We start from the raw sequence: 27,197 nt of genomic DNA on the forward strand, positions 1-27,197 counted from the left end.
TATCTTTTTGACATTTATGTAATTTAATGTAAAACATCTGTGCTACTAAGAGACAATGAAAGTGTGTATCTTAAAATCCTAGTCTATGGTTCTCTTACAGAGTGGCATCATGCTCTAGCTGCAAGATGCTGGAAATCTGTTTATGTAATCTATTCTTAAAACTCTTTAGAGATTGTGATTCCAAAGCCCTCCAAGACAAACCATTCCAGCACTGGTACACTTGACAAAGAAGAGAAAATACTGGAATAAGCTTTGCATGGAAGTATTCATAGAAGAACTCATTAATTGAGGTCTAGGTCACATTGCAACCTACATTTGGGCAATGCATTTGGGCAGGAAGCAGTTTATATACCACAACAGAAATCCTTCTGTGTCTTGGTATAAGCTAATTTATCTTCTTTTTCAGTAGCTAATTCAGTGGATCTCTAGACATTCAGGGTGTTTTAATGAAGCTGTCAGTACCTTTTTGTTACAATTTCTGGCCTGCAGTGCTCAGGATCCTCATTCTCCCAAGTTGCTCCATTTGCTTTTCTGTGAATCTTAAAAGTATAACTCATTTCATGTGCTCTGAAATGGATTGTGCTGCTGGATGACTCCAGCTGCAGAGCATCTGGACTGCAATTGTTTCCCAGGGCATCTCATTTGTTAGCAAGCTCCTTAACAGTGCCAGCAAACTGCTCAGGGCTGCCTGGGTTCCTGCTGGGCAAGTTGTATGAAACTCAGTTCCAGCAGTGCTCTCCTTTCTAGGCAAAACTGCTTTAGAGTTCACTTCCACATCTGAACTAGGTGATAGGCTTAATATTTAATACCATTTCTGATTTAGGTATATGAGGAATATAATACTGCCATAGGTTAACTTAGTTAAGGCAAATATTCTCAGTGAATTTCAGTATCCTGTGGAGGAGTGAGATAGTCTGTATGGCAAGCCCTGAACTTTGGAGCTTGCTTCTGTTGTTGTGTTATTTCATAGTTGACACTCGCCACACAAACTCCAGAGGTTTTGAGGGCCTTGTTTGCACAATGATATCAGCTTTGAGAGTCCTTTTTAATAGTAATACAAGTGCATTGAGGTATTTGAGTACATGGGAGTTTTATTTTCAGGCATATTGTACCAACACTGTTTTATTTTATGTGGGGGGAAAATGGGTCAGTGTTCAATGTTTTGTACCCTTCCAATAGGTAATGAATATTCGAAAAGTTCTAAATCGACTGGATAAACCAGAGGGACTTTACCCCAACTATCTGAATCCCAGCAGTGGCCAATGGGGCCAGCGTAAGTAGCTCAAGTCTGGTACTGTGACCTGTCTTCGGTGTGCTGCCTGCAGTCATTAAATTCTTTCAGTCACTGTTACATGTTTTTTGTATATATATATGGAGAACTTTTATAACGTATAGAAACTCACATTATATTTGAGATTCTATAAAATGTAAAAAATGCTACAAATATAAAACTAATAATTCTACTTGCTGTATTTTAATGTACATTTTTTGATCTTTCAATATGGCTTATGGAGGCAGTGAAATGTCTGAATATGTATGATTTTGGAAAGGAATTGGTAAACTACCTAAGTCTCTTATTCAAAAATCTAAAGTGCTCTCTGAAGTAGCTGTTTAAGAAACATTATCAGCTCATCTGAATCAAATTCCATATTTTTGGACCCAGTGGTGTGGGACCACTGAAGAAAAAAAAACAATAAGATAAGTCTTCCCAGTTAGTACCAGCTGTGATTTCTGTTGATATTTAATGCCAACAACTTATTTGAGGAAGCAAACTAAACAGAACTGTGGCATGGCATTAATCCCCTTGGAACCGTTGCTGAAGATACCAAAATTAGAAGGCAAAGATGTACTTCACAAGAAGCAATGGATCCCCTACTCTCTCACCACCAGGCAGAGGGAGTGAACCTTAGAGATGGAGGGGAGTGGAAACAAGTTTCTGCTCAAGGTGGCAGGCAAATCTCCTCTCCTGACATACCTCACTTCCCCAGGTGCCCTCATACAATAACTATGAGGCCCTGAAATCTGAGGACCAGGGAAATAAGAATGTGGACGGAGGCCCATCTGGGTTGGAGGGATCGCCTAAGGCAGGGCAGCTTACCTCCTTACCTTACCTCATCATGACCTCCTCAATTAAGAAAAAAAAAAAAGTAGTAGTCATTGGTGACTCCCTTTTTTAATAATTGGAAAGCCCAATATGCTGACTGAATGCAAGCTATAGAGAGATGTGTTGCCTCCTTGGGGCCCAGGTAAGGGACATCACCAAGAAACTTTCCAACCTGGGGTGGCCCACTGATTATTACCTGCTACTGGTTTTCCAGGTAGGCAGTGGCAAAGTTCCCATCAAGAAGGCTGCAGACAATCAAGAAGGGACCTCAGGGCCTTGGAACAACTGATCAAGGGATCTGGAGCACAAGTTATATTCTCTTCTGTCCTACCAGATGCAGGAATGATGGGGCAAGAAACAAGAAAATCATGCAGATGAATACCTGGCTTTGAGACTGGTGTTACCAGTTGAATTTTGGGGGTTTTGATCATGGATCATATGACACCAAGCCTTCTGGTAACAAATGGGACCCACTTGTCTCAAAGGGGGAAAAGGATCTTAGCTCAGGAGTTACCAGGGCTTGTTGAGAGATCTTTAAACTGATTTGAAGGGGGAAGGGGAATAGCCAGGCTCAAGAAAGATAAAGTGTGGGAAGGGAAGAACTATAGCAACCACCCAAGTAGCAAAACGAGGTTTAAGAGGGGATACCTCCAACAAGTACAAGCAGCCAAAGGTGTCACCATAAGACAGGACTATGGGGCATCCCTTTGCACCCCTACTGGGATATTGATACAATCAAATACTTACTGTAAAGTGCCTGCACACCAATGCATGCAGTATAGGGAACAGGAGGAACTGGAGATCTGTGTGCAGTCATAGGACTTTGACCTCACTATGATTACAGAGACATAGTGGGATAGTGTGCATGACTGGAATGCTGTTGTGAAGGGCTACACACTGTTTAGGAAAGACAGATCAGGAAGGCGTGGTAGTGGAGTTGCCCTCTATGTGAGGCAACACTTGGAATGTACCAAGCTCTGTTCTGGGGTGGATGACAAGTGAGTCAAGAGCTTAGGGTTAGGACAAAAGGGCAGACAAGTAAGGATGACACTGTTGTGGATGTTTGCTAATGTGACCTGATCAGGCGGAGGAAGTGGATGAGGCTTTCTACAGGCACTTTGAAGCACCTTCAACGTCACAGGCACTGGTTCTTTGAGGGGGCTTTTAACCACTCTGACATCTGCTGGAGAAGCAACACAGCAAAGCACAAACAATCCAGGAGGTTCTTGAAGAGCACTGATGACAACTTCCTGACACAGATAGTGGAGGATCCGACAAGGAATGGTGTGCTGGGTGACCTCATACTGAGAAATAGGGAAGGCCCTGTTAGAGATGTGAAGGTTGGGGGCAGCCTTGGCTGTAGTGACCATGAGACTGTGGAGTTCAGTATCGGGCGAGGAGAAAACAGGAGGGCAGCAAGTAAGATTGTAACCATGGATTTCAGGAGGACTGACTTTGGCCTCTTTAGGGATCTTCTTTGAAAAATTCCATGGGAACAGGTCCTTCAAGGAAGAGAGGTCCAAGAGACCTGGTTGGTATTCAAGGATCACTTCCTCGAGGTTCTAGAATGATGTATCCTGATGAGCAAGAAATTGGGCAAAGGGGGCAAGAGACTTGCATGGATGAACAAGGAACTCCTGTCATTGCTCAAGCATAAGCAGGAAATACACAGGAGATGGAAGCAGGGTCAGGCCACTTGGAATGAATATAGGGAGTTGTCAGAGTAAATAAAAACGAGATGAGGAAGGCCACACCTAGGCAAACTTTACAGCCACAAGTCCATAGGCCCTGATGGGATGCATCCATGAGCGCTGAGAAAGCTGGCAGACACCATAGTGAAGCCACTCAAGATCATCTTGGAAAGGCTATGGAGTTCAGGAGATGTGCCTGAGCACTGGAAGAAACTCTTCAAAAAGGGCAAGAAGGTGGTTTCAGGGAATTACTAGCCAGTCAGCCTCACCTCAGCCCCTGGAAAGGTGATGGAACAGCTCATTTTGGAGGCCATCACTACCCAAGAAAGTGGGACAGGAGTAGTCAGCATGGATTCAGTAAAGGTAAATCATGCTTGACCAACCTGATCGCCTTCTGCAATGAAACAACTACCTGGATAGATGAGGGGAGAGCAGTGGATACTGTCTACTTGGAATTCAGCAAGGCTTTTGACACTGTCTCTCACGGCATCCTCATGCACAAACTCAGGAAGTGTGAACTGGATGAGTGGACAGTGAGGTAGATTGAGAACTGGATGAAAAACAGATCCCAGAGGGTTATAATCAGTGGCATGGGCCTAGTTGGAGGCCTGTCACTAGTGGTGTCCCCCAGGGTTCACTATTAGGCCCAGTATTTTTTAACTTACTCATCAGTGAATGACTTAGATGAAGGGGTAAATGCCTCCTCAGGAAGTTTGCTGACAATGCAAAGCTCGGAGGAGCGTACCATCCCTTCAGAAGGACCTCAGCAGTTTGCAGAGAAGGGCAGAGAACAACTGCACCTGTGAGCCAGATCCAGTTAACTCCTTCCTTGGCTTCTGTCAGCTTTTTGTGAGCCGCATGAGAGCAGATCTTTCTAGTGGCCGAGGCAGTTAGTGGCTCTGCCTTATACACTTACTCTGCCTTACAATCTTTGCCATTTCCATATTTTTAATATAATTGCATCTTATACACTCCTCATTCACATGAATGTTGATGTGCACAGGAAAATTTATAGCTTGTACTAGCTTTGCTTTCCAATAGTATGTAGTATTGACATACTTCCTGTGCATGCAAATGATGAACACAGATGTTGATGCAGGTCTATCCACAGCATGCTGAAGCAGCAAAAACAAATTCCATCTTGTTGCATCTCTTCCATATCGGTTGCCTTCATTCGCAGACGTTGACTGACTAATTTTTTTCCGATAGAGAAGATCAGTATGTGAGGCTCAAAAGTTGTTTTATTTGAGATTGCTTTTCTAGGCTGTTTTCAGTTGATTACAACAGAAGGAAAAAAACAAACAACCAAGACCCTTAACTGGTATAGGACAGAAGTATTTTCTCTCAAACATCAAATGGGGAGGAAGGAATGATTTCTGAACATTTCTTCTCCAGCAGTGCCGTAACTGTGAAAAGCCACTGCTGGATCTCTGCCATTGTTCCTGTAAATTCATTTAGCCCTTGTTATTTTGACAATAAACTGACAGTGATTTGCTGCAGCATGCGTCAATTGGATTTGTCTACTGCAATAATGTATATAATAACAGGGCTTATTATTGATGAAACTGTGCTTGTGCTATTTAGTTTGCAAATGTCAGAGGTTTCTATGGTAATTTATTTAGGAAACTGTAAAGGTCATTTAAATGCTGCTGTTCAAAGATCAGCCTTTGATCATAGGAAATATTCCATTGTTTTAAGAAGCCTCTTTTCCTTTTGGATCATGAACATTTAATTTAAAAAATGGTGTAGTCTTTCCAGAAGTTTAATATATCTCATTCAAAAGATAGGGAGGGGGGGAAAAAGCCATTTAAAACCCAGATTTGATGGTACAATATATTTGGTAGGCACAGGATACATTTAGAAAGCTACATTATTTTTTGCATATCACAGGCTAGTAGAGGAAAAGGACACTGTTAGTAAAGTTTGAATAGAAAAATATATATCTTCTATGTTTGCATGTCTTTGAAACCTGTTTGGAAGGTGAAAGGAGGCTTTCCATGAAGAGAAAGATACAAAGGAGTTTAAATTCTCTGTGTTCTTTTGAATTCCACCAACAGGTGCATAACTTGGAAGCTAAAATGAGAGTTAGGTGTCAAGGAAGTGTGAGCTCAGTACCACTAACCCTTCTGCATCTCACTTTATGAGCCTGGATTATCCCATGTGGGTTGTTTTTGCTTTTCTCATGCTCAGAATTTTGTGGTATGACTCATGGACTTGCTGCATGATCTGTGTAACTACATCTACATCCTGGATATCTTGGATGAAATTAGTGGGTACCTTCCTTGCTGTAAAATTGACAGTTATAAATAAATAGTCCTGGTAAAGCATTTTGACATCCTTTCACTGAAGACATAATAAATGGCAAATCACTTGATTTTACCAGGCAGCACCAAGTTTTAGAAGAAAACCTCTAGCTAGTGTTCTTAGTTTAATGGAGCTTATAAAAACACTTTACATATGTATATAGTTGTAGTATTTCCTGTATTAAGGGGATCTATGCTGAAATCATGATAGCCCATTAAAATTTTGCCAAGAACCTCTTAGGCTCCTGCACAGCAATTCGGTGCAACCTTGTACAAGCAGCTGAGAGCATCACTAACTTTCCCATCACTGGTGCAACTGATGTTGAATGTCTGACTTGTGTGGTGTTAGTGTGTGCAGAGTCACGTCCTAAATTGTGCAGCTGAATAATCACAGCATCTGTAGTACCAGATCATTTCTCGTAGTAAGCAAAGGGCAGAATAATGCAGTATTACAGCAATAATCTTCTGTAGGTGTGGATAAGTCTTTTTTTTTTTTCCTTCTAGAGCCACTGCTGAGTTGTGAGAGCAGTCAGACGTTCAAAAATATAGTATTATTTTTAAACTTATGGCTCAGTGTTTTGAAATGCCACTAAATAACCTGAAATTCAACTCTGCAGTAAGGAGCTAAAAGCCTTTTTTATGAAGTGGCTTAAATGGAAAGTTAGTGAATAAAAGAGCAAATAAAAACAATGCCTGCACATTAAGAAGGGAAAGCATTTATCAAATTAGAGAGCACTTTCTACTTTTTTTTCTTTTTAGAATAAAAAAGACCGTAGTGTAACACATTTTTGTATGAGATAGACTACATGAATTAGAACTAACAACTAAAAATTCTTTTTTTCTTTGCCATGAACTCCTGAGGCATATTGTGGATATTAAATAACTATGGTGCTTTAGCTAGATTAAAAATTTAGAAAATAAATAAATAAATCTCTGCTTATACCAGTAAAGTTTTTCCTGAGGTTCCAGGCTTATGTTTACTGAAGATGCTGTAGAAAGAGATCATTAAATACACTATTGCAAACTGTAATTGTATTTTATTGCCTGGGCTGAAGATGAAATTGTTGTTCAATCTCTTTCTTTCCTATTAAGATCATGTCTCCATTGGAGGGCTTGGGGATAGCTTTTATGAATATCTGCTCAAGGCATGGCTGATGTCAGACAAAACAGATGAAGACGGCAAGAAAATGTATTATGATGCTGTTCAGGTAAATAAGATATGTAAATCTTCCTTTCCATAATAATCTAATCTATTGTAATCCTAAAGAGACAGGCTCTGGGGACAATGTGAGAGATTTATGTATTTGCCACCACAGGGTGTTTTTTAAAGAATTAGTTTCTGTTTTAAAAAGACTTCTTCAAATAGAAGTGCTAGAGAAATACAGATACTGTGGGAAAGGGGAGAATCTTAATGAATAACTATTTTTTTTCAACTGCAATGTAGTCAGTTGTCTCTGGAGGAGAAAAGTATAAAATAAGCAACAAAAGATGCATCTACAAGTAGGTCCCAGATAGACATTCAGTTGTTTTTCCTTAGTCTTCTCTAAATATATATTACTCTTGTCTTCTTCCCTTATATCCAGAAGGGAATTCCTCTCTTGTGTTTCAATCCCACGTTTCAGCCATCAAAAGTGTTTTGATTGTGGTCCACAAATGGATTAATGTAATATGGTAGGTAAGTATAAATGAAAATAGGGGCTTTGTTGCACAATTACTTTTTGGTCCAAGAGCATATATTAGCCAGCTTCTGTGAAACAGCCAAATTGGACACAAGAGAAAGTTTTCAAAAATCAGAATTGTTCATACTTACATTTCTATGCAGTATTTTATTTATGGTCCTGCTGGTCTGCAGTTTGCTTTGTTATTGATGGCATTTCCTTAATATGCTGTTTTGGGAGAAATAATGGGTTTGTGACACCAGATTGAGACTTGAGAAATATTAAGTTTAAATTCATATTTACAGGCTTTCCTTCCAGTCTTGGGCAAATGACCTAGTTTCTCGGTTCTTTGCTTTCATATATATATATATAAAAGAGATAATATTAGTTGGTTTTTTCCCCTCCTTTCATCTGTTTTGAGTAGAAGCTGTCTAGGGCCAGGACTTTTATCTCTTATTAACTGTATCTATGTACACTGCCTCTATAGACAAGGCTTCAAGATGCTAAGCAATATCTGCTTATTCTTTCATATATCTGGAAATGCACTGTCCCTAGGGAAGTTATAAGTCTCTTTTTTTTTCCCATACACAAAAGGTCGTGACATTAAAAAATACAACTCTGACTTATTGCAACTATTGGTTTTTTTCATTGGAAAGTTATATGTGATGATTTGAGGGAGGGTGTGATCTTTGGTGGTAGTAAATTTGATGACCAAGTATCCCCTGCTAAGAAAATCTTGCCTTTAATTTTGTAAGTGCAGATTTGGATGCTGTCGGCCTCATTTTCACTGCTAACATGGTTTCAGCTTCAGAGCAAAAGGTGGATTTTAAATTAGATTTGAGTGCATTTGAGGCTATAGCATAAGAACAGTGCTACTGTAAATAGCTCAGCCATGGCAGCTGAACAGAGAGAACAAAGTGTCTAATAATACAATATCAATTCATCTTACCATGGAAGGCATTTTGAAGCACCTCAAAGCTGCTCCTAGCCTTCTGCTTCCGTTGGCTTAATAATGTCAGGTTTTTCTTTTAAATACATTCTCAGACATGGTAAGTGCTAGTGCATAGATGCATACGGTAAAAAAAACCATGCTTTTGTTTGTACAGCTATTCTGGAAACAACTGCAGGTAGACTGTCCCAAATGTGGTGTGACCACCATCCTTGTTGGCAGGACCCTGAGTGCACTGCCCCCCATCCTGCAGGGGAGGAGCAGGAGCGCGCTGGTCCTAGCTGACAATGTCAGAGTCCAAGAGAGCCCAGTGCCTCGGTGGCCACCGTGGGCTTGCTTCTACTAAGGTGGAACTTCAGCTTCTTCTGTTGTGAGCACTGCTGGAGTGAGGTACATGAGGAAGTCTATCTTGCCTTATACCACACGAGCATGTCTGCATCCTGTGCCAGCTGCAAGGTGGCAGTATGCCTGTATCTCTCCTGAGCCAGCCCAAGTTGTCCATAAGCTGGAGAACTGCCTGTTGTTGGCTGGTCACTGGAGAAGAGAGTCAGGAGCACTCTGATATGTGTCTATGCGGAGTGCAGGAGCATGCCTTTCTTTAAACTCATATCTATACTAGGATAACAACCTCCTTGGGTACAGAAGTTGTCACAGGCATCTTGAGGTTGCAGTGGGAAGCAGAAGTGGTGATGGCCACCACACTACAGAATCACACAACAGTTCTCCCTGCTTGGGTTTGAGCTAGAGGAGCTGAATTGCCTGGTCAGCAGCATCACCAAATGTGACAATATCAATGACAGGGTCGGAGCTCTATTGTATATGACTGTTTAAAGTACCTATTTTCTTAATGCTTTTTAGTAGTACTAGCACTTAAGAAGTCCAAGCATCATGTATTAGTGTTTGAGAGGGCCAAGTGATCACTATAAAGATGTGCTAGATCTCCTTATGCTGCTGGCTGAATGCCACTTCCAGTATTTTCTGAGCAATGGCATTTCTCCTGCTGGCTCTTTTCTGTACCAAGGTACATCTGTACCAAAGCTGAAAATGTACATGCAGCGTTAGGAGTTGCAGCTTGATGTTGTAATGTATCTTGTTCAAAAAGCAGAGGCAAAGTTGCAGTCTCACAGAAACTGCAGAATGTTTGTGCCCTACTGAGATGCCAGGTTCTTCCCTAGAGTAACAACCCTGATTTGAAATCCATTCTGATATTGGCTTTATTGCTATCGATCCATTACTTATCTAAATTAAACCTAATTTTAGAGTCTGCACAAGCTGCAGTCTTTCTTTAAGACTAAGCCTACACGGTTTGGGCATTCTGAGTCTGCTTCATATTTTCTTAGATAAATTTCCCCTGACGCTTTCAGAATCTTTTTAAGACTACGCCAGAGGGAACGGTGTGATTATTCCTGGCCATTCGGTCCAGCACATAGCCACCAGATTCTGAAAGAGTGATGTGAAGGTTCGATGCCTAATTCAATACCATCTGCTATCCAGAAACCACAAATGAAAATATATGGTGAGTGATATAGTTCACTGTGAAAAGCTAAAATCTATTTAGATAAAGCTTTGGGATTATTTCTCACATTGTTCCGTAAATCATATTAAAGAAAAAAGAGTTCTTTCTATTAGAATTTTTGTATCACCTATAGATTGTATAATGGCTTAAGTTAAAAGTAATAACTAAGATGTCAAACTACATTTAGAAACTTCTTCTACTTGCCATGAATAAGATGCATATTTGGCTGAAACCATTTAAAGAAGAGTTTATTTCTAATGGGAAGAGGGACAGAGATAGTCTTGTTTTGAATACCAGAGCTTAATATGGATATATAAGGCCATCAGAGGGGTTCATAAACTCTAGAATTCACACAAAAAGACAAGTGAATGCATTTTTAATGCAAGTTATTTTTTCTCTTTTGAAAAGCAATACCTATAATGTTCTGCTTCACATAATACATGAAGAGATTTTTTTAAACAGGTTTCAATGGATAGCATGCAAAATTTAGTTACAGAACGAATGTGTATTCAGCTTTTAGCCATATTTTGAGGATATAACTGCCAATAAAATAATCTATGAGTCTTTGCAAGTATCAGGACAAGAATCATCCCACTCTTCTTAGTGAAAAAGCTGACCTCTGAGACACAATTAAGTTTAATAAGAGAACATGACGATTTCGAGCAAAAATGGACGTTGTGGGTTGACTTATATCTAGTCTGGCAACAGCAGTGTCATAAACAACTGCATCAAATCCTCCCCTCTTGAATGTGTCAGCCCTCATTTTCTAAGTTGAAGGGATATTTTTCCACTACTCCTGTGTATAGGTTGTCTCACATTTGATGTCTGAACTGGTGTGGTATCTTTTCCCAGTTTTCCCATTATATCTATTTATGGCCATTGCTGCAATCTCTCTGCATCTCATATATTTATTCTCTCTCTCTCTGATGCTGCCTTCATCCCCTTATCAGGGTATTTCTAAAGAAGTGGCATATCTAAAGGTTGTAAAGAGAATGGAAACTCATCCTAGAAGAACTTCACAGGAAAAGGGAGAATGCCTCACCAGCATTTCCCAAGCAGCTCAGTTCAGTGCAACCCAGGGTGGGCCCGTGGTGTCAGTAAGGTGAAGGAGACAGTCTCTGCAGTTTTACCGTGAGTCAGGGTAGTTTACTTTTAGACATTTAGGTTTTTTACTTTCTCTTACTGCGTAACAACTGCTCAGAAGATAATAACAAGAAAACTAGTGATGTCTAGAGAACATAGCACATGGAAGCAGAAACAATGGAAATGGCCAAAAGAAGAATCGGTGGTGCCACAGCAGTGCCACAGCCACTCTGCCAGATTTCAGCACCATTCCGGAAAGTCAGCTTGCTGCTAGGCTCGGTTGCATGATTAAGGAATGCAGTAAACTTCTGTGGGTATCAAAAGGCAAAAAAGTAATTTTTGGCCTCAAGATTTTGAGAATTTAGACAGAAAAGATATAGAATCACTTTTTTATTTTTGTTATAATTTTTTTGGCACATTGCTAACTTTGGAGACTAACTTTGATTAGCTTTAATTTTGTTTGGGGTTTTTTGGGATAGATTTAATTGTCAGCATTAAGTAGTGAATATTTTTCAGAGCTGTTGATTTCAGCCTTTCAGATAAATAAAACAAATCCATGGAGATTCCTTTCTCATTGAAGCAAGGGAGAGAACAAAGTGTTGTTAGCAAACTGAACACACGATGTTGGCAGAAAGGCCCTTTTTATCTCCGGAGTTTCATGAGGGTCTGTTTAATTGTGGTGACAGTCTGGTGGCTGGTCTGTGCTGATTTCCATTTCCATTAATTTGCTTAAAGTGGTTTGCTTTGTGATTGTAGTGATCTTAAAAACTACATAACTGATGTGGACAGTGACAGAACTGCAACAATTCGCTCATAATAGTTTGTCATACTGGGTAAAGCAAAAAGTGTATTAATAAATTGAACATTCAATACTTGAGCACTTCTTGGCATTGAAGAAAATACATAAACAGGTCACAGAGGGTGCTGCAATAGGAGCCCCTAGAATGAAAGAGGGGACCCAGCAGTCTCACTGCATAGTTTGTTTTGGGGGTTTTTTGGTGTAGCAGTGGGGAGGCATTGTCTGTAACTTAAATGTGTTAAAATTAATAAACAGGCAGTTTATTTACATTTTGTCAGCAGTCGTGTTTGAAATATTTATCACCCAGATGCACTGGTGTTCTGCACATAGCGATAGTATAGCTGTTTTATGTAGATTCATTACACTTAGCAAATGAGAATGTCCAGAGGACTCACTGCTCCTTGTTATTCTCTTCACTATATTTCCCCTCTTAACAAGAGTTTTGAGGCTCTCTACAACTGCTTACAGAAAGCATCAAGACTAAAGACAGGCTTTTGTTTTTAAATTGTTTATAATTTACTTATAACTGCACGATGCCTTATGTTTTGGACTATGGAAGGTATTTATTCAACTTTTTGCTTATTTACAGACTGTCAGGAGAAGTAGCGAGCTATATAATGTTGTTAGAAGTCTTTAAGGAGCATTTTAACTATAAAAGTCCAGAGAGAAATTGTCTGGTTTTTGCTTGTGACCTTGGTCGTCTTGTCAGAGCAGCCATATCCTTACTCCTCGTGCTATTTTCCCTTCCTTTTCTGATGACAAAAGAAGCTTATCAGGAGCAACAGATACTTATTCTAGAATATTCAGAAAATGCATAATGTAATATTTTGAGAGTGGCTTGATTTGATTCTTGCCAGACCATTAATACTGCTTTAAGAATATGAATAAATTTAGCCTTCTGGTAACAGACAGCATTAACTACATTTAGTAGTAGGGCACTGGTGCTCTTAGAGACACTAATAGATCTATAGAGGGAAAAAAATAATGATTTTCAGACAAAAGTAAATTGTCAGCTTTCCCCTAGAATATAATCATCTTTTTAGTGATCAGATGAATAGATATCACGGTAGTTAAATATTTGCCAATGCTTCAATTTTAAAAATTTAGGCATCTCCATTATAAGCACTCATATTTCATTGCACTTGTAATCTTGTCTGCATAACATGTCTTAAGTCCAAAAGCAGTAAGTTCTTTAGTGCTTTCAAAATGTTTCTTACGTACTGTGTTTAAACAAATGAAAGTTCTTCTGTGTTCAGATTTCAGTTTTGATTTTTAAAGCTCCATAAGGATAAGATGCCACTTTTCTTTGGCAGAAGTATATTTAACTTATATGTAGCGAGGGCTTGAACCTCCTATTCCAGCTATAAACTTTTCATAATAAACTCATTGGAATTTTTGATAAAGAATAAATTTGATTAATTATGAAGGTTGATGAAAAAAAGTATCTATTGCACTAGATCAACTCAATAGAGAAAACATAAGGGAAGTAGCAAAGTGAAGAAAACAGACAATTGACTTAGAAAGTCACTGCATGAAAACCTTACCTGCCTGCTGTGTGCTGTTTCAAAGCAATAAAATATATTGGTGCAAGCTGTAAATATTAAAATAAATAAGCAATTGACATTATACATCTATGAATTATTGGAAATATCACATGGTAGAATTCTCTTTCATCCTCATTGTTGCTTCATATCATCAAAATACTGTTTATGAGAAGTCCTAGGGGAAGAAAAATATATTAAAAGTTTGAACTGAGATAATTTATAGTGCTTTGTTATGAAGACGCCTGCAGAATTGTAATTATCCCCAAAACAAACATTATAAACCCTTGCAATTTAGAACTAGAATAATATTTTTGAAGTTTCAAATTTATTAAGGTATGGAAATATGTAACTGTCTTGCAGGGCAGTTTTATCTCCAGCTACAGTGACATCTTGAGGTGGGAAATGAAACACCTGGTTTTTGTTAAAACAGTAGTAATCATTGAAATTCCTTAATCATAATTTAGAAGTTACTGTAAAAGGAGAGGTAAAATGCCTAAGTGCTAGAGGTAGTAGAACTGTGGGATTGCATGGCAATTTGAGGTTTGTAATTTGTTATCTCTGCTCCTTTAGCAGAGTTAATGTTTTTGAGCCACATGTTTATTTTGAATTGAGCAACCTTGAGGTTATCATTTTTCCTGAGAAGCCTCCATCTGTGCTCTGTAGGCATCTCCGTTAGTGTTTTTATTACCTGTCAGTGTAATCCACTAAGACAATACATGTAAAAATAAGCTTGTTAATGGGGGGGGGGGGGGGTTAACTCATTTGAACAGTGAGATGATTCAGTTCTGTATCTTCTGTGTTTCCCTACAAACAATACAATTTTATTTTAAACAACTCAAAGGGTAAACGAAGGATTTACCAGTGACAAAATCAAGTCAGGGTTGGAGGAAGGGGGTGGTGAAGACATCATTTAAGCTGCATGAAAATCTTAAAGGAGTGAAGAACTGAATGAAGGAAAGTGGGTATTTATTAGGAGGGTCCAGTTCTACTGAATTGTGCAAGTATAATGTATAGGTTAAGGAACAGGCTGATAAGCAGAGAACACAAAACATTGCCTTAACAAAGAAGGCAAGAGGGGATGCAAATCAGGTTGGGAAAAGCTGAAGAGTTTCTCTTTTGTGCTGTCAATAACATAGATTACACAAACATGCAATTTGCAATCCTGTAGTTGAAACAATTCCTAATGTCTCATTTACTGTGACAGATAGGCAAGGGCATAATTTTAACATGCAAACTCATGAGAAAGATGCCAGTAGTAATACAAGGAGCACTTGAGCCACAATTCAAACTGTAAAAGGGACTATTATTGTTTCTAATTGAGTGCTAAAGCATTCATAAAGTTGTCGTATAAAGGAATAATTTCCCACAAGATGGAGAAAAAAGTTATTTGGCTAAAGGCTTTACCGCAGTAAGGTCTGTAAGCAGAGCCTTATGTAAAAGCTCAAAAAGAAAAATTGCCAGGAACTGGCAAAAAGTAAGTCTGGCTCTAAAAACTTATAGGTATGTGTGAGTACAGGACAAAGTGTATTCCATAATGCCGTATCAGCTTTACATGTAGTAAATTTGTTTCTTTAAATATCTAGAAAATGTTTGTTTACCTTTAGTTTCTCTCTCTTGCTCTTCTTTTTTTGTCCACTACAGTCTCAAGTCAGGCTGTCTCTATTTTTATTTTTTATTTGGTCTCTCCCAGGTATTCCTACCTTCGGCAACATATATTGGTAGCCACCTTTTCTCTTTCCAGACTTTTATGTTGCACAGTCTCTCTGCCTTACCTTAATACACTCTGGAATGAAATTTCCATTTACTTAAAAGAAAAACTGTACCAGCTCTAAAAAACAATTATCCATCAGTAATGTATTTTCAGCTAATCAAAGACCACATTATTTTAGCTTTTTTGATTATTTTCAGATCCTGTATATTGGTTTTTATTGAGAATATTCATTACAATGAGAAGAAATAATGAATCTCTATAGTGATATATATCATAGAATGGTTTGGGTTGGAAGGGACCTTAGAGATCATCCAGTTCCAACCCCCTGCCATGGGCCTGGACACCTTCCACTAGACCAGGTTGCTCAGAGCTCCAGGCAACTTGGCTTTGAACACTTTCAGGGATGGGGCATCCACAGCTTCTCAGGGCAACCAGTTCTAGTGATTCACCACCCTCACAGGAAATACTTTTTTTCCTAATATCTAATCTAAACCTAATCTCTTTTGCCCTTTGCCTCAGTTTTCAACAGTAAGACAGGTTGTCCTCAGGACAACTAACCTCTGGAACTGGTGGACAGAGATAGGAAAGTGAATAGCCCCTCCTGTAATCCAGGAGGAAACAGTCACCTGCTGAGCCACTTGGATCCTCACAAGTCTATAGAACCAGATGGGATCCATCCTAGGGTGACAAGGGAGCTGGTGGAAGAGCTCGCCAAGCCTCTCTTCATCAATTACCAACAGTCCTGGCTCACTGGGGAGGTCCCAGATAATTGGAAGTTGGTGAATGTCACACTGATCCACAAAAAGGGCTGCAAGGAGGACCCAGGAAACTACAGGCCCGTCAGCCTGACCTCAGTGCCTGGCAAGGTTATGGAGCAATCACACAGCACCTACAGGATGGACAAGGAATCAGACCCAGCCAGCACAGGTTTAGGAAGGGCAGGTCCTGTCTGACCAACCTGATCTCCTTTTATGATCAGGTGACCCTCCTGGTGGATGAGGGGAAGGCTGTGGATGTGGCCTGTCTGGACTTCAGCAAAGCCTTTGACACTGTCTCCCACAGCATACTCCTGAAAAAGCTGGCAGCCCATGGCTTGGACAGGGGCACTCTGTGCTGGGTCAGGAACTGGCTGGAGGGCCGGGCCTAGAGAGTGGTGGTGAACGGTGCTGCATCCAGTTGGCGGCCGGTCACTAGTGGTGTCCCCCAGGGATCAGTGTTGGGCCCAGTTCTGTTTAATATCTTTATTGATGATCTGGATGAGGGGATTGAGTCAACCATTGGCAAATTTGCAGATGACACTAAGTTGAGGAGGAGTATTGATCTACTGGAAGGCAGGAGGGCTCTTCAGAAGGACCTGGACAGACTGGAGAGTTGGGCTGATTCCAATAGGATGAGGTTCAACAAGGCAAGTGCCAGGTCCTGCACTTTGGCCACAACAACCCCCTGCAGTGCTACAGGCTGGGGACAGAGTGGCTGGAGAGCAGCCAGGCAGAGAGGGACCTGGGAGTGTGGATTGACAGGAAGCTGGACATGAGCCAGCAGTGTGCCCAGGTGGCCAAGAAGGCCAATGGCATCCTGGCCTGGATCAGGAACAGTGTGGCCAGCAGGACCAGGGAAGTGATTCTTCCCCTGTACTCACTGCTGGTGAGGCCACACCTGCAGTACTGTGTCCAGTTCTGGGCCCCTCAGTTCAGGAAGGATATTGAGGTCCTGGAGCGGGTCCAGAGAAGAGCAACGAGGCTGGTGAAGGGACTTGAGCACAAGTCCTATGAGGAGCAGCTGAGGAAGCTGGGGTTGTTTAGCCTGGAGAAGAGGAGGCTCAGGGGAGACCTCATCACTCTCTACAGCTCCCTGAAAGGAGGTTGTAGCCAGGTGGGGGTTGGTCTCTTCTCCCAGGCAACCAGCAGTAGGACAAGAGGGCACGATCTTAATCTCTGCCAGGGGAAGTTTAGGTTGGATATTAGGAAGAAATTTTTTACAGAGAGAGTGATCAGACACTGGAATGGGCTACCCAGGGAGTTGGTGGATTCACCATCCCTGGAGGTTTTTAAGATGAGACTGGATGTGGCACTTAGTGCCATGGTCTAGTAACCATGGTGGTGTTGGATCAAGGGTTGGACTTGATGATCTTGGAGGTCTTTTCCAACATGGTTGATTCTATGATTCTATGATTCTTTTGGTTTGAATCCATTCCCCCTTGTCCTGTCACTATATGCTCTTATGAATAGTCTCTCTTCATCTTTCTTGTAGCTCCCTTCAGGTACTTGAAGCCACAATTGGGTCACCCTGAAGCCTTCTCTTTTCCTGGCTGAACAAACTAAATTCTCTCAGCCTTTCCTCATAGAAGGAGTGCTCCATCCCACCACCTGATCTGCAAACAGTGCAGGAAGGAATTACTTGTAGGTGGCGAGCAACTTGTAATAGAGCTGCAATTCAAATAAATATGTCCCTTTGAATGAGTACATAATTATATAAAAATAAAAGTGATTTTAAGTATAAAATGCAAAATTAATTATACCAGACAGAACTTTTCACTTGGGTGGATCTTTGTCACCATACTACCTATTGTCCTTTTATAATAACTTGTTTTACTCACTGTATTTCCCTGCCAAAACTGCACCCACAGCACTGCAGATACCAAGTAGCATTTCTCTATGGGAATGTAACCCTACCTTTCCATCCGACTGTTAAACTTCAGATTTCATGTCTAGGTAAAAATGATTAGTGACCTGGCATGCCATTAATAAAGGCATATACGTTGGTATCTAGCACTCAGGGACCCATGATTTTACAAAGTATGACAAGGTAGTCTGAGAGTCTGTAATATATCAAATAACTACCTAATAAAAATAGCTTTAAGTAAGATGGTTACATAATAAAATAACTTTTAATAGACATATGTACTAGTTCTTAATAGGACCCATTTATAAAACTGAGATGATTTGCTTAACGAAACATGAATACTTAAATTGGAAATATATTTTTATTTTGTGACATTCTTGGCATCAATCAACATCAATTTGTTAGTTTCTTAACACCCATTTGTTAGAATAATTTTAAAATTTCTCAAGTGGAAGTTGTCTTTTTTCAGCCTGAGCTTTAAGCTTGAGCCAAAAGAGGGGCAAAAACTTGCAATGACTAATTGGTATCACAAAATCCATTTTCGTACTACAAGAATCCACTCTGGTCTAGTTACTATTGTTCAAAAGTGCGTCACTGCTGTTATTTCTGTCAGTTACTTCTTTCTGTCTTGCAGTAATTATTTTCTTTAAAAAAATGCAATATAGTAAATTTAATCATCAGTCTATTTTTTTAATTTTTTGGTTTTTAAATAAATTCTGACCCAACAGCTAACTGAGTTATCACCTGTTGCCAGAATTGTTGTTTTGGTGAGATGGGACATACCATGCTGAAAAATTGAATGAAATGTAATTAAAGTTTTTCCTTTCTGAACTTGGTTTTAGGTAGCTTATTTTTTAGAATGCTTAAGTAGTCTGAAAGCTAATTCCCACAAAATTATTGTGTTTTCTCACCATTCCCCCTTCATGTATAATTCCTCTTTTTATAGGTTGAATTATGCAGGATTTGTTTAAAGCAGGATTTGTTTAAAGCACAGGAATCGTCACTATTTACTGCTGCTAAAAATTTAGGTATGCTTTCCAGTAGGTACCTAGCACTAAAAAACATACAATCAAGGAGGAAACAAAGGGATAGAGGAGTTTCCTGAGCTAATAGTGACTCTATATCTCAGCAGAAAACATCCCTACTAAGTGCTTTGCACTAATTTTAGTGGAAAACAAAGTGTAGTTTTCAATGTGACATTCTTGGCAGAAAAAAATAGTACATCAAAGTTGTACAATTATTCTCCTGATGCTTCTATTTCAGAGAAGACTTTCTGTGCTTATAGAAACAACCTTTGCAAATCTTCAAGTAAGAAGAAGTGAATACAATCATTACTTTCTCTTTATAACACTTAAAAAAAATCCTGGCATTTTTTGTTAATAGTTGCCTGTACTGATATTTATTAATGTATTATTTTCTTGTATAAGGTATGTTGAGTACTGTTTCTGTATCTTATGATTTCAATAAAACAACCAGAGCACTGCTGGATAACTGAATGCATGATAGCATTGTTTATCTCCTCTCCATTACCCTTTAAAGAGTAATAGCTTACTTTCTTTGTGGACTTCTAATTAACGTGCTCTTCTGCATCTCCTCTATTGTTTTAATTCTGTTCCTCCCACAAGGGAAGGTTGCTTTCCTGGATTTTGTAATCAGTGACCATATGTTGCTAGCATCACCAACTTCTAATTCTCTCTAGATTTGTATATTTTTATTCTGCTTAGATTTTTTTTTTCCAGAAATCTCAGTGAGACCCTACTCTTTATTGATAAGTAGAGGATTTCAGTCTGGGAGGGGAAACTCATGGAACTTTGGGAATGCCATCTAGACTCAGAGGCCTGACATCATTCAGTGCACGCACTGAGTCAAGTGTTTTGAATATGAGTTATGTCTGCATATAGTTTACATGAAATTATATCAATAACCATATCCTTTAAGTCAGAATTAAAATGGGAAACACAGAACTCAAGTGATGGCTAATTACTATTAAAAGTGAAATTATCTGAAACTGCTCAAAGTAGAAAGGGAAAGAAAATAATTCAAAAATTGAATTGTATTTTGTAGGTCTTTCCAACATTTTTATAAAATGTACCATGTAAATTGTTCACAGTTTTAGCAAAATTAGTCATTATTACTGATATATGCTAATCTGCATTGGTTTGGCTGTACTCTGATTGTGCTACCTTATGTTATCCATTTTATTTTATAAGCAAAGGCAATATGGAGCAAAAATAGCCAACACACAAGACAACTTTGTCCTTCACACTTTACCGATTGGTACCTTTGTTTTGAAATCATGTACTTTTGCAGGCCATAGAGGCCCATCTCATCCGAAAATCAGGCGGGGGGCTGACGTACATCGCTGAGTGGAAGGGTGGACTGCTCGAACACAAGATGGGCCATCTCACTTGTTTTGCTGGAGGCATGTTTGCTCTCGGAGCAGATGGAGCACCCAGTGACAAGACGGGCCATCACATCGAGCTGGGTGCTGAAATTGCGAGGACTTGCCATGAATCCTATGATCGTACGCGTGAGTACTGTATTGCAGAGTTTAGCTTCACAGCTTGACTTTGTGAAGGCAGCCATCAGTATTTTTGTATAATCCTGAATGAAAATTGTAGCAGAGTGAGAACTATTCATCTTTTTTGAGCAAATGCTGCTTTGTTTTAAGAGTAATTTTAAAAAAGGATGCTCTGTTTTATAAATAATTTCTGTGCACCTGAGTTGTGCCTCCTCACTGTAGTAATTAATATGACAGCTTTTTTCACTATGCCAATTTCTGAATACAAATAAGAGAGGGACCCTGTTCATTTATGCATCAGTGTAGCTGTTAATCACATTTTATGCACAAAAAAACTATTTTACACTCAATTTTGTTGATACAATGCTGCAAACAATAGAATTGCACAAAGAAAGTGGATTTCTGTGCAGGAAATTTCTTTGGATTCTTTCGTCTTCTTATAGAAATAACCCTGGCAGTATTTCAGGTCCCAGAGTGTATTTTCCAATTTGATACAGAAAAGTAAATATCCTCATCTTTTAAGCAAGATTTCACGTGTTGCTAGTTATATGAAGTCTTCCAGAATGCAAATGTTAGCATCACTGTTCAAACTGTAATCCCTGTTTAAGGCATTGGTGAAGAACAGCTCTCTCCTACTCTGAATTATTTACAAAATATTAAAAACAGGATGTGCTGCAGTATCTTTCATGAATTACCTTTTGGGCAACCTGGATTTGTGCCACATAAAAGGCTAGTTGATTTGGTATGTTACATAATTTGAAACCTTTATTTTTAGCCTGTGTTTTTATATTGGCTAGGCATGAAACTGGGACCAGAAGCCTTCAGATTTGATGGTGGTGTTGAGGCCATTGCTACAAGACAAAATGAAAAATACTATATCCTTCGACCAGAAGTCATAGAAACCTACATGTACATGTGGCGGCTCACTCATGATCCAAAGTACAGACAATGGGGATGGGAAGCTGTTGAGGTAATGTTCCATTGGACTTTTTTCATGTTAAATCTTAACATCTTGTTAAGTGAGCTATTGAATGATAACTAGATATTGTTTAGCAGTTGGAGAGTAAATATTTATTTTAAATCAATAATATCAATTCAAATTTCCAGAGATTAATTTACTAATACATTAACTAAGATCATTTTGACAAAAAGCAAATTACTGCTGGTATTGCATAATAGAAAAATACCTTGTGATTTCTCCTTCTTAAATGCTTCTAGGATTAGAGTAACATTTGCACGTACTGTGCAAGATGTTGAGTATTGCTGCATGTGAATGGAAAGTGCAGGTGTGTGTCAGATTTAAGCCTTCAGCATGGAAATAAGTTTTATGAAATATATTTTCAACAGTAATTTTATGAAGGAGATTTTAATTAAGGTGATGAAGGCCAGGATGAAGAAGTAGATAGTACTGAACACTTAAAAACTGGGTGACTTTCAAAAAGCTTAGGTCATCTGGACAAAACTCCATAAATGATAGCAATCTCTTCTAGATTTAAATTTCTGTGTCCCACTAGCAGTTGATCTTCAACCAGTAATGCTGAATCTAGCTCTTTTGTGTTTGTCTAGCCCAAGCCTTCCAAGAGGGCAGCTAGTCCATACGGCAAAAATTAGTTTGCCAAATCCATTGTTTCCCTTATTTCAGTAGTTAATCACTCTTACTGCTAGGGATGAGAGCCTTTAGATTTACCATGTTTCATCCTCCAGGTATGGGTCCCTATTACACTTACAGAGTTCACTTATTTTCTCCTCACATTGATGTTACCCATGTTAAATTATATGAGGTCTGATAGGAAATACAGGAAGCTAAAGGATATTATTTTTGTGGCTCTGTATAATTAAGAAAAATATATTAAAAAAAAAAAGGAAAAAAAAAACCACCACACCTCTGTGTGGTATTTTTTTCCACAGCAACCTCTCTTGTGCAGAGATATTGCTTTCCAGGATTTCAAAAATGTTTTTTTTGTCAGTTTACCCAACACCTCTTGCTTCTAGGAGTATATGAGTGTATGATTACAACTTTCTTGGAGAGGCCTACACTCCTAGTTGTAGAAGGTTGCTCTATACTAAGGCTAGAACATGTAGACTTGTGCCCGGAGGGACTCCACTAGAGAGCTCGTACTGGGTTATGACTCCATCAACAGCAACCAAGATCTGTAAATGTATTCAGTATTCACCATGTGAGATACTGAATGTATTGCAAATGCTGTGCAAATGTTTTTGAGCATTATGAAAAAAAAGGCATTTCAAGTTCAGTAATCAGATATTCTTGAAGAATTAAAGGCAAAATCTGTTTTGCGAAAAAGACTAATAGCATTAAGTGTACTTATACTCTCAAACTTCTTGTTTGAATATTCACAGTCATTCTGTATCTGCAGTGAGCACTCTATTCAGCTAGGTAGACTGTAGTTAATTTAGGGCATTATATTTGCCTCTCTCAGGTATTGGCTCTGTGGCCCTGAAACACTATGCTTCTGAGTTAATGATTCCAAAGCAATTGTTTTTTTAAAACCTCTAATTTAGAGGGCTGTTCCCTTACTTTCTTCTTTGGTAACACCACCCATAGGCACACATTTTATTACTGGAATCTTCCCAGGCAGATTATAATTGGCAGTCATAAATGGAAGTCATCCCACCAGGCTTCAGCAATTCCAAATGTTCCTTCTCCAGGAGGTGTTTTTCCTGACTCATTGTTACTGCCCACACTGATAACACTGTTATAAACAATTGAAATGTTTTCCTCATTATTATTCTTTACCCTGTTGGTTTAGTTTGTTTGTGTTTCTTTCAGGTTTGTACATTCGTTTACCTTCTTAGCACTCCCCATGTGTTCCTTGTTTAACATTCTTGTGGTTACTCTCATCTGGCTCTAATGTAATGGATTACAGCCTGTGTGGGGGAGATGCAGCTGGTCCCATTCTGCAGGGGGCCCATCTTCCACTGTCCTAATGTGCAGTTGTGTGTTTCACAAAAAGAAATCTTACAGCTTCACAGAAGTTATACAGTCACAGTTGAAGGTTTAAAATATTTTTCAATTTTTTTTCTTTCCTCCTCTCCCTTGATGTTTATAGTACTACAGCTCCACTTGATAATGTTTTTTGTTCCAGCACTTCATGATAGCTTACCACAACTATTTCATAAATTCTGCTCTCTCTTGCTCCTTAATGTTGCCCCAGAGAGCATGTAACTTCACCCTTTCTGTTCTTGGGGAAGTCCCCAACCACTGGAGGTAGTTGGTTTAATTACCAGCACCTGTTGCACGAAACAGAACCTGAGACTGAAACAAGGAAAAAGAGGGAACAATCAGGCCATTTGGGTTTTGCCCAAAAAAAGTTGTTCTTCAGGTATTTCATGTCCATTTTCAAGTCATTACTCTGGCAATAAGAAATCATTAGGTTTGTTTCCCCTTACCCTTGTAGTACAAAATGAGGCTGCTCTAGAGTCATGATTCTAAACTCTCCGACTTTTGTCTCTCTAACTTTTGTCGACTAAAAATATGCTATAGTCTCTCCCTTTTTTCTTTGTAAACTTGCTTTGCTGCTTTTAGTCCAGGTTCATTTTGTATGTACTTCAGCAGCTGGAGAAAATTCAGTTATGACCACCAGTAATATCCACTGTTACTGAGTCAGAAAGGTTTTATCAGCTTAGCTCATGAAAGCCTCCCTTTCTGCATTATAAATGTGGCACATATTTTAAATTTGTAGCACTTCCTTTGTTTTTTCCCCTTTATGATCGTTTGAGACTGTCAGCCAGTTTTCACTGTGCTTGATGTTTTCCATTACTTTAGCATAACTGATCTTAGCCACCCTCGTTTTCTGAGAACTACTAATTTAAAATGTGTTTGATTGTTTCTTCCTGCCCACCACTATCCCCTGTCACTGTGAACATCACTGTACTCTGAAACTGCAGGTGAGGGGCACAAAAGCCCATCACTGCCAGTTAAAGGAGGTTGACAACCAAGAGTCTTTTCATCCTACTAATCCTGCTGGTGAATGTGCTTTAATTACATGGAAAGTAGCTATGAAAGATAAGATGCGTCATATTTGCACCAAGCAAATAGCACCAGATAGCTGACATGGTACAAGTTAACCCCTTGGTTTACATCACAGCAGTGTGTTCTGGTACCTTTATGGTGTATCCCTACAGTGAAGTCAAACAAGACTCTAAGAGCACATAAACAGCAAATGCAATTTGCTTTTATTTTACATTGCCCTGTTTAGAATGGAGATTATTTCCTTGCATAATAGCCTTATCCTTCAGGTTCTCCTTCTGCTGCGCCTTGAAAAACACCATCTTGTGTTTGACATTGAAAATTGAGGGACAGATTCAGCATTTTGAATTCATTGCAGGTTGAAGTAGACAAGAGGGAAGGAGTACCAGCCAGGGGAAATTACTTGTTTAAACTTAAGATTATTTGTCACTTAGTAAAAGTATCCAGGAAAATGAAAAAACCTAAAGACACATAAGAAAAGACAGATAGGCTGTTATACTTTAAAAGGATCTCTCCTGAAGAAAAATCCCTTTTAAATATACAATAGACAGCATAGTCTCCAGTGAAAACTATGAAGAGCCTGACATGCAAGCTAAATGTGTGCAGACAGCTACAGGGACTCCAGCAAAATCAAGGACGTTTAGGATATCTACTCATAGCAAAACACAGATCTCTAGCAGTCTTTAGAGCAGGGGAAGGTGATGGATACCTCAGTAATTATTAGTGACTTTTAGTCCCATCTTTCATCAAAAAATGCTTATTCTGCCTGTTTTAGACATACATTCTGCCTTTTCATTTCTTTTTGCCATGTGTGTTTTGAAATGCAGCACCTTTCTCTAAATAAAATCTACATGTACTCACTTCAGTGATATTAGTAGTAACTTCAGAAACAGAGAAACTAGTTACCTTCTGGCTCTCTACTGGGGGTTGAATAAAGCCCCAAGTACTTCTGCCTGAAAGTTGTTACTCCAATACCATCTCCAGAGCAAACATCATGTTTCAGAGTAGCATGGTCCTGAGTGAATGTAGTAATCCACTATCCTTACCATCATTTTCATTATGAGAAATCATTTAGGGTAAAATACCATTTTCTAGATTTGTTTTTGAATAATGAGTTGTTTTAAATATAATCATCTTAGATTCTCCTAACTCCTCCATTATACTGCATGATACGAGAGAGTTATAAAACAGACTGAGAAGAATTAAGAGGCTAAGAATACTTGTGGCCTTGTTAAATAGGTAATTTGTAAAGAAAAAAATGAATTAACATTTTTAAACAAAGTAGTGATAACTAATATTCAAATAAGGTATTGTATAGCTGTACATTTAAAGAAGTTATGGCTCATACGTAGACATACGGTTTCAACCTTTCTCATGCAAACACCCATCTAAAATAAAGAAAAGTTAAAGTCTGTTAAATAGTCTAACTGTATATACCTTCTACAGTTCTGGCACTTGATACATATTTTTTGCCCTTCTGTGAACACTCTTCATCTGATCTTTTTTCTCCTTCAGAATTATAAATCTCCTTCAAAATATAGGATATTCCTGTGGGCAGAAAAGAAATTGTATTTTAGGTCGTCCATTTTATTGTGAAATAGGCATCAGTCATCTGTTTTACACCTTTTAATTGAATACAGAGTTTGGAAACTAGTTACAGAAAAACACAGTTATTGTTACAGCTAAAACATGTTTAATCCAGCCACATACTGGCTTTCCATCTCCTGTGTAACAGACAAAGCTTTTTCAGAAACATAGCAAAGAAAAACACAGCTACTGCAGTAAAGAAATTCAGTCACAGCCTAATATCAGTGTTTCCCATTGAAAACTGAAATAATTGCAAAGAGAAGCCAAACAACTTGCATACAAAATGGAGAGCTACCTTTCCTTATTTTAAAGGGATTTGCAGGTGATAAGGAAGAGACTGATCTTTAGGATGGTATTAAATTCTATCACAGTCATTTTCAAGTATTAAAATATGACCAAGAAAGGTATATGTAATGTGATCTCTAAAGGCTGATAGACAAGCTTGGCAGAGAAAGACTATTGTTACTCCTATTAAAAAGAGGAAAAAGAAAATAAGTGAAAATCCATGTCTTTACATCCTCATACCCCTATGTCTTTCCTTCTGAAAGCTGGTTTGTGTTCTCTTTTTATGCATTTATCATTTTGCTTCTCTTCCTAAATGTAAAATTAGACACATGTGTATGTGACTTTAAAAAAAGAGGTTTTTCTATCTGGAGCTTTATCTAGTTTTCAGCTCTTTATCAAAAAAATTGTGACAATTGTTTTTGGCTAGTTTTATTGTCAAACAAAGAAAAACTGATAGATGATTCATTTTGTTAATACTACTGTTTTGTTTTTTTCCCCTGCTTCAGGCACTGGAAAAACACTGCAGAGTAGACGGTGGCTATTCTGGCATTAGAGATGTTTATAACAATCATGAAAGCCATGATGATGTGCAGCAAAGTTTCTTCCTTTCAGAGACACTCAAGTAAGTTAAGAAAGTTGACTTTCATTAATGGGAAGTAGTTGTGTGTATCATCTTTACAGATAAGTATTTATCTTTAGTACCCTTGACATTCACATAACAAAATCTGAGTGGAATAGCATAGCTCTTCTTAGGTGACAGGAAGCCAAATTGCCTTTTTTTTTCCCCATCTATGTCAATAAGCTAAGTTCCCTGACTTCTGGAAACTGTCTTTACT

At 38.8% G+C, this 27,197-nt stretch overlaps 1 protein-coding gene across 1 annotated transcript in view; it reads left to right on the forward strand.

Annotated features, from left to right (window-relative positions):
* Positions 1 to 27,197, forward strand: part of MAN1A1 (mannosidase alpha class 1A member 1) — a 147,771-nt gene that overhangs the window by 116,574 nt on the left and 4,000 nt on the right. Inside the window, exons 7-11 of the mRNA XM_064649663.1 lie at positions 1,180 to 1,273; positions 7,191 to 7,306; positions 20,291 to 20,510; positions 21,299 to 21,471; positions 26,868 to 26,983. Coding sequence (XP_064505733.1) covers positions 1,180 to 1,273; positions 7,191 to 7,306; positions 20,291 to 20,510; positions 21,299 to 21,471; positions 26,868 to 26,983 — 719 coding nt within the window. The remainder of the gene's footprint in view (positions 1 to 1,179; positions 1,274 to 7,190; positions 7,307 to 20,290; positions 20,511 to 21,298; positions 21,472 to 26,867; positions 26,984 to 27,197) is intronic.

Source organism: Pseudopipra pipra, chromosome 3 (assembly GCF_036250125.1).
Source record: "Pseudopipra pipra isolate bDixPip1 chromosome 3, bDixPip1.hap1, whole genome shotgun sequence".
In the NCBI taxonomy this organism is placed as follows: domain Eukaryota; kingdom Metazoa; phylum Chordata; class Aves; order Passeriformes; family Pipridae; genus Pseudopipra; species Pseudopipra pipra.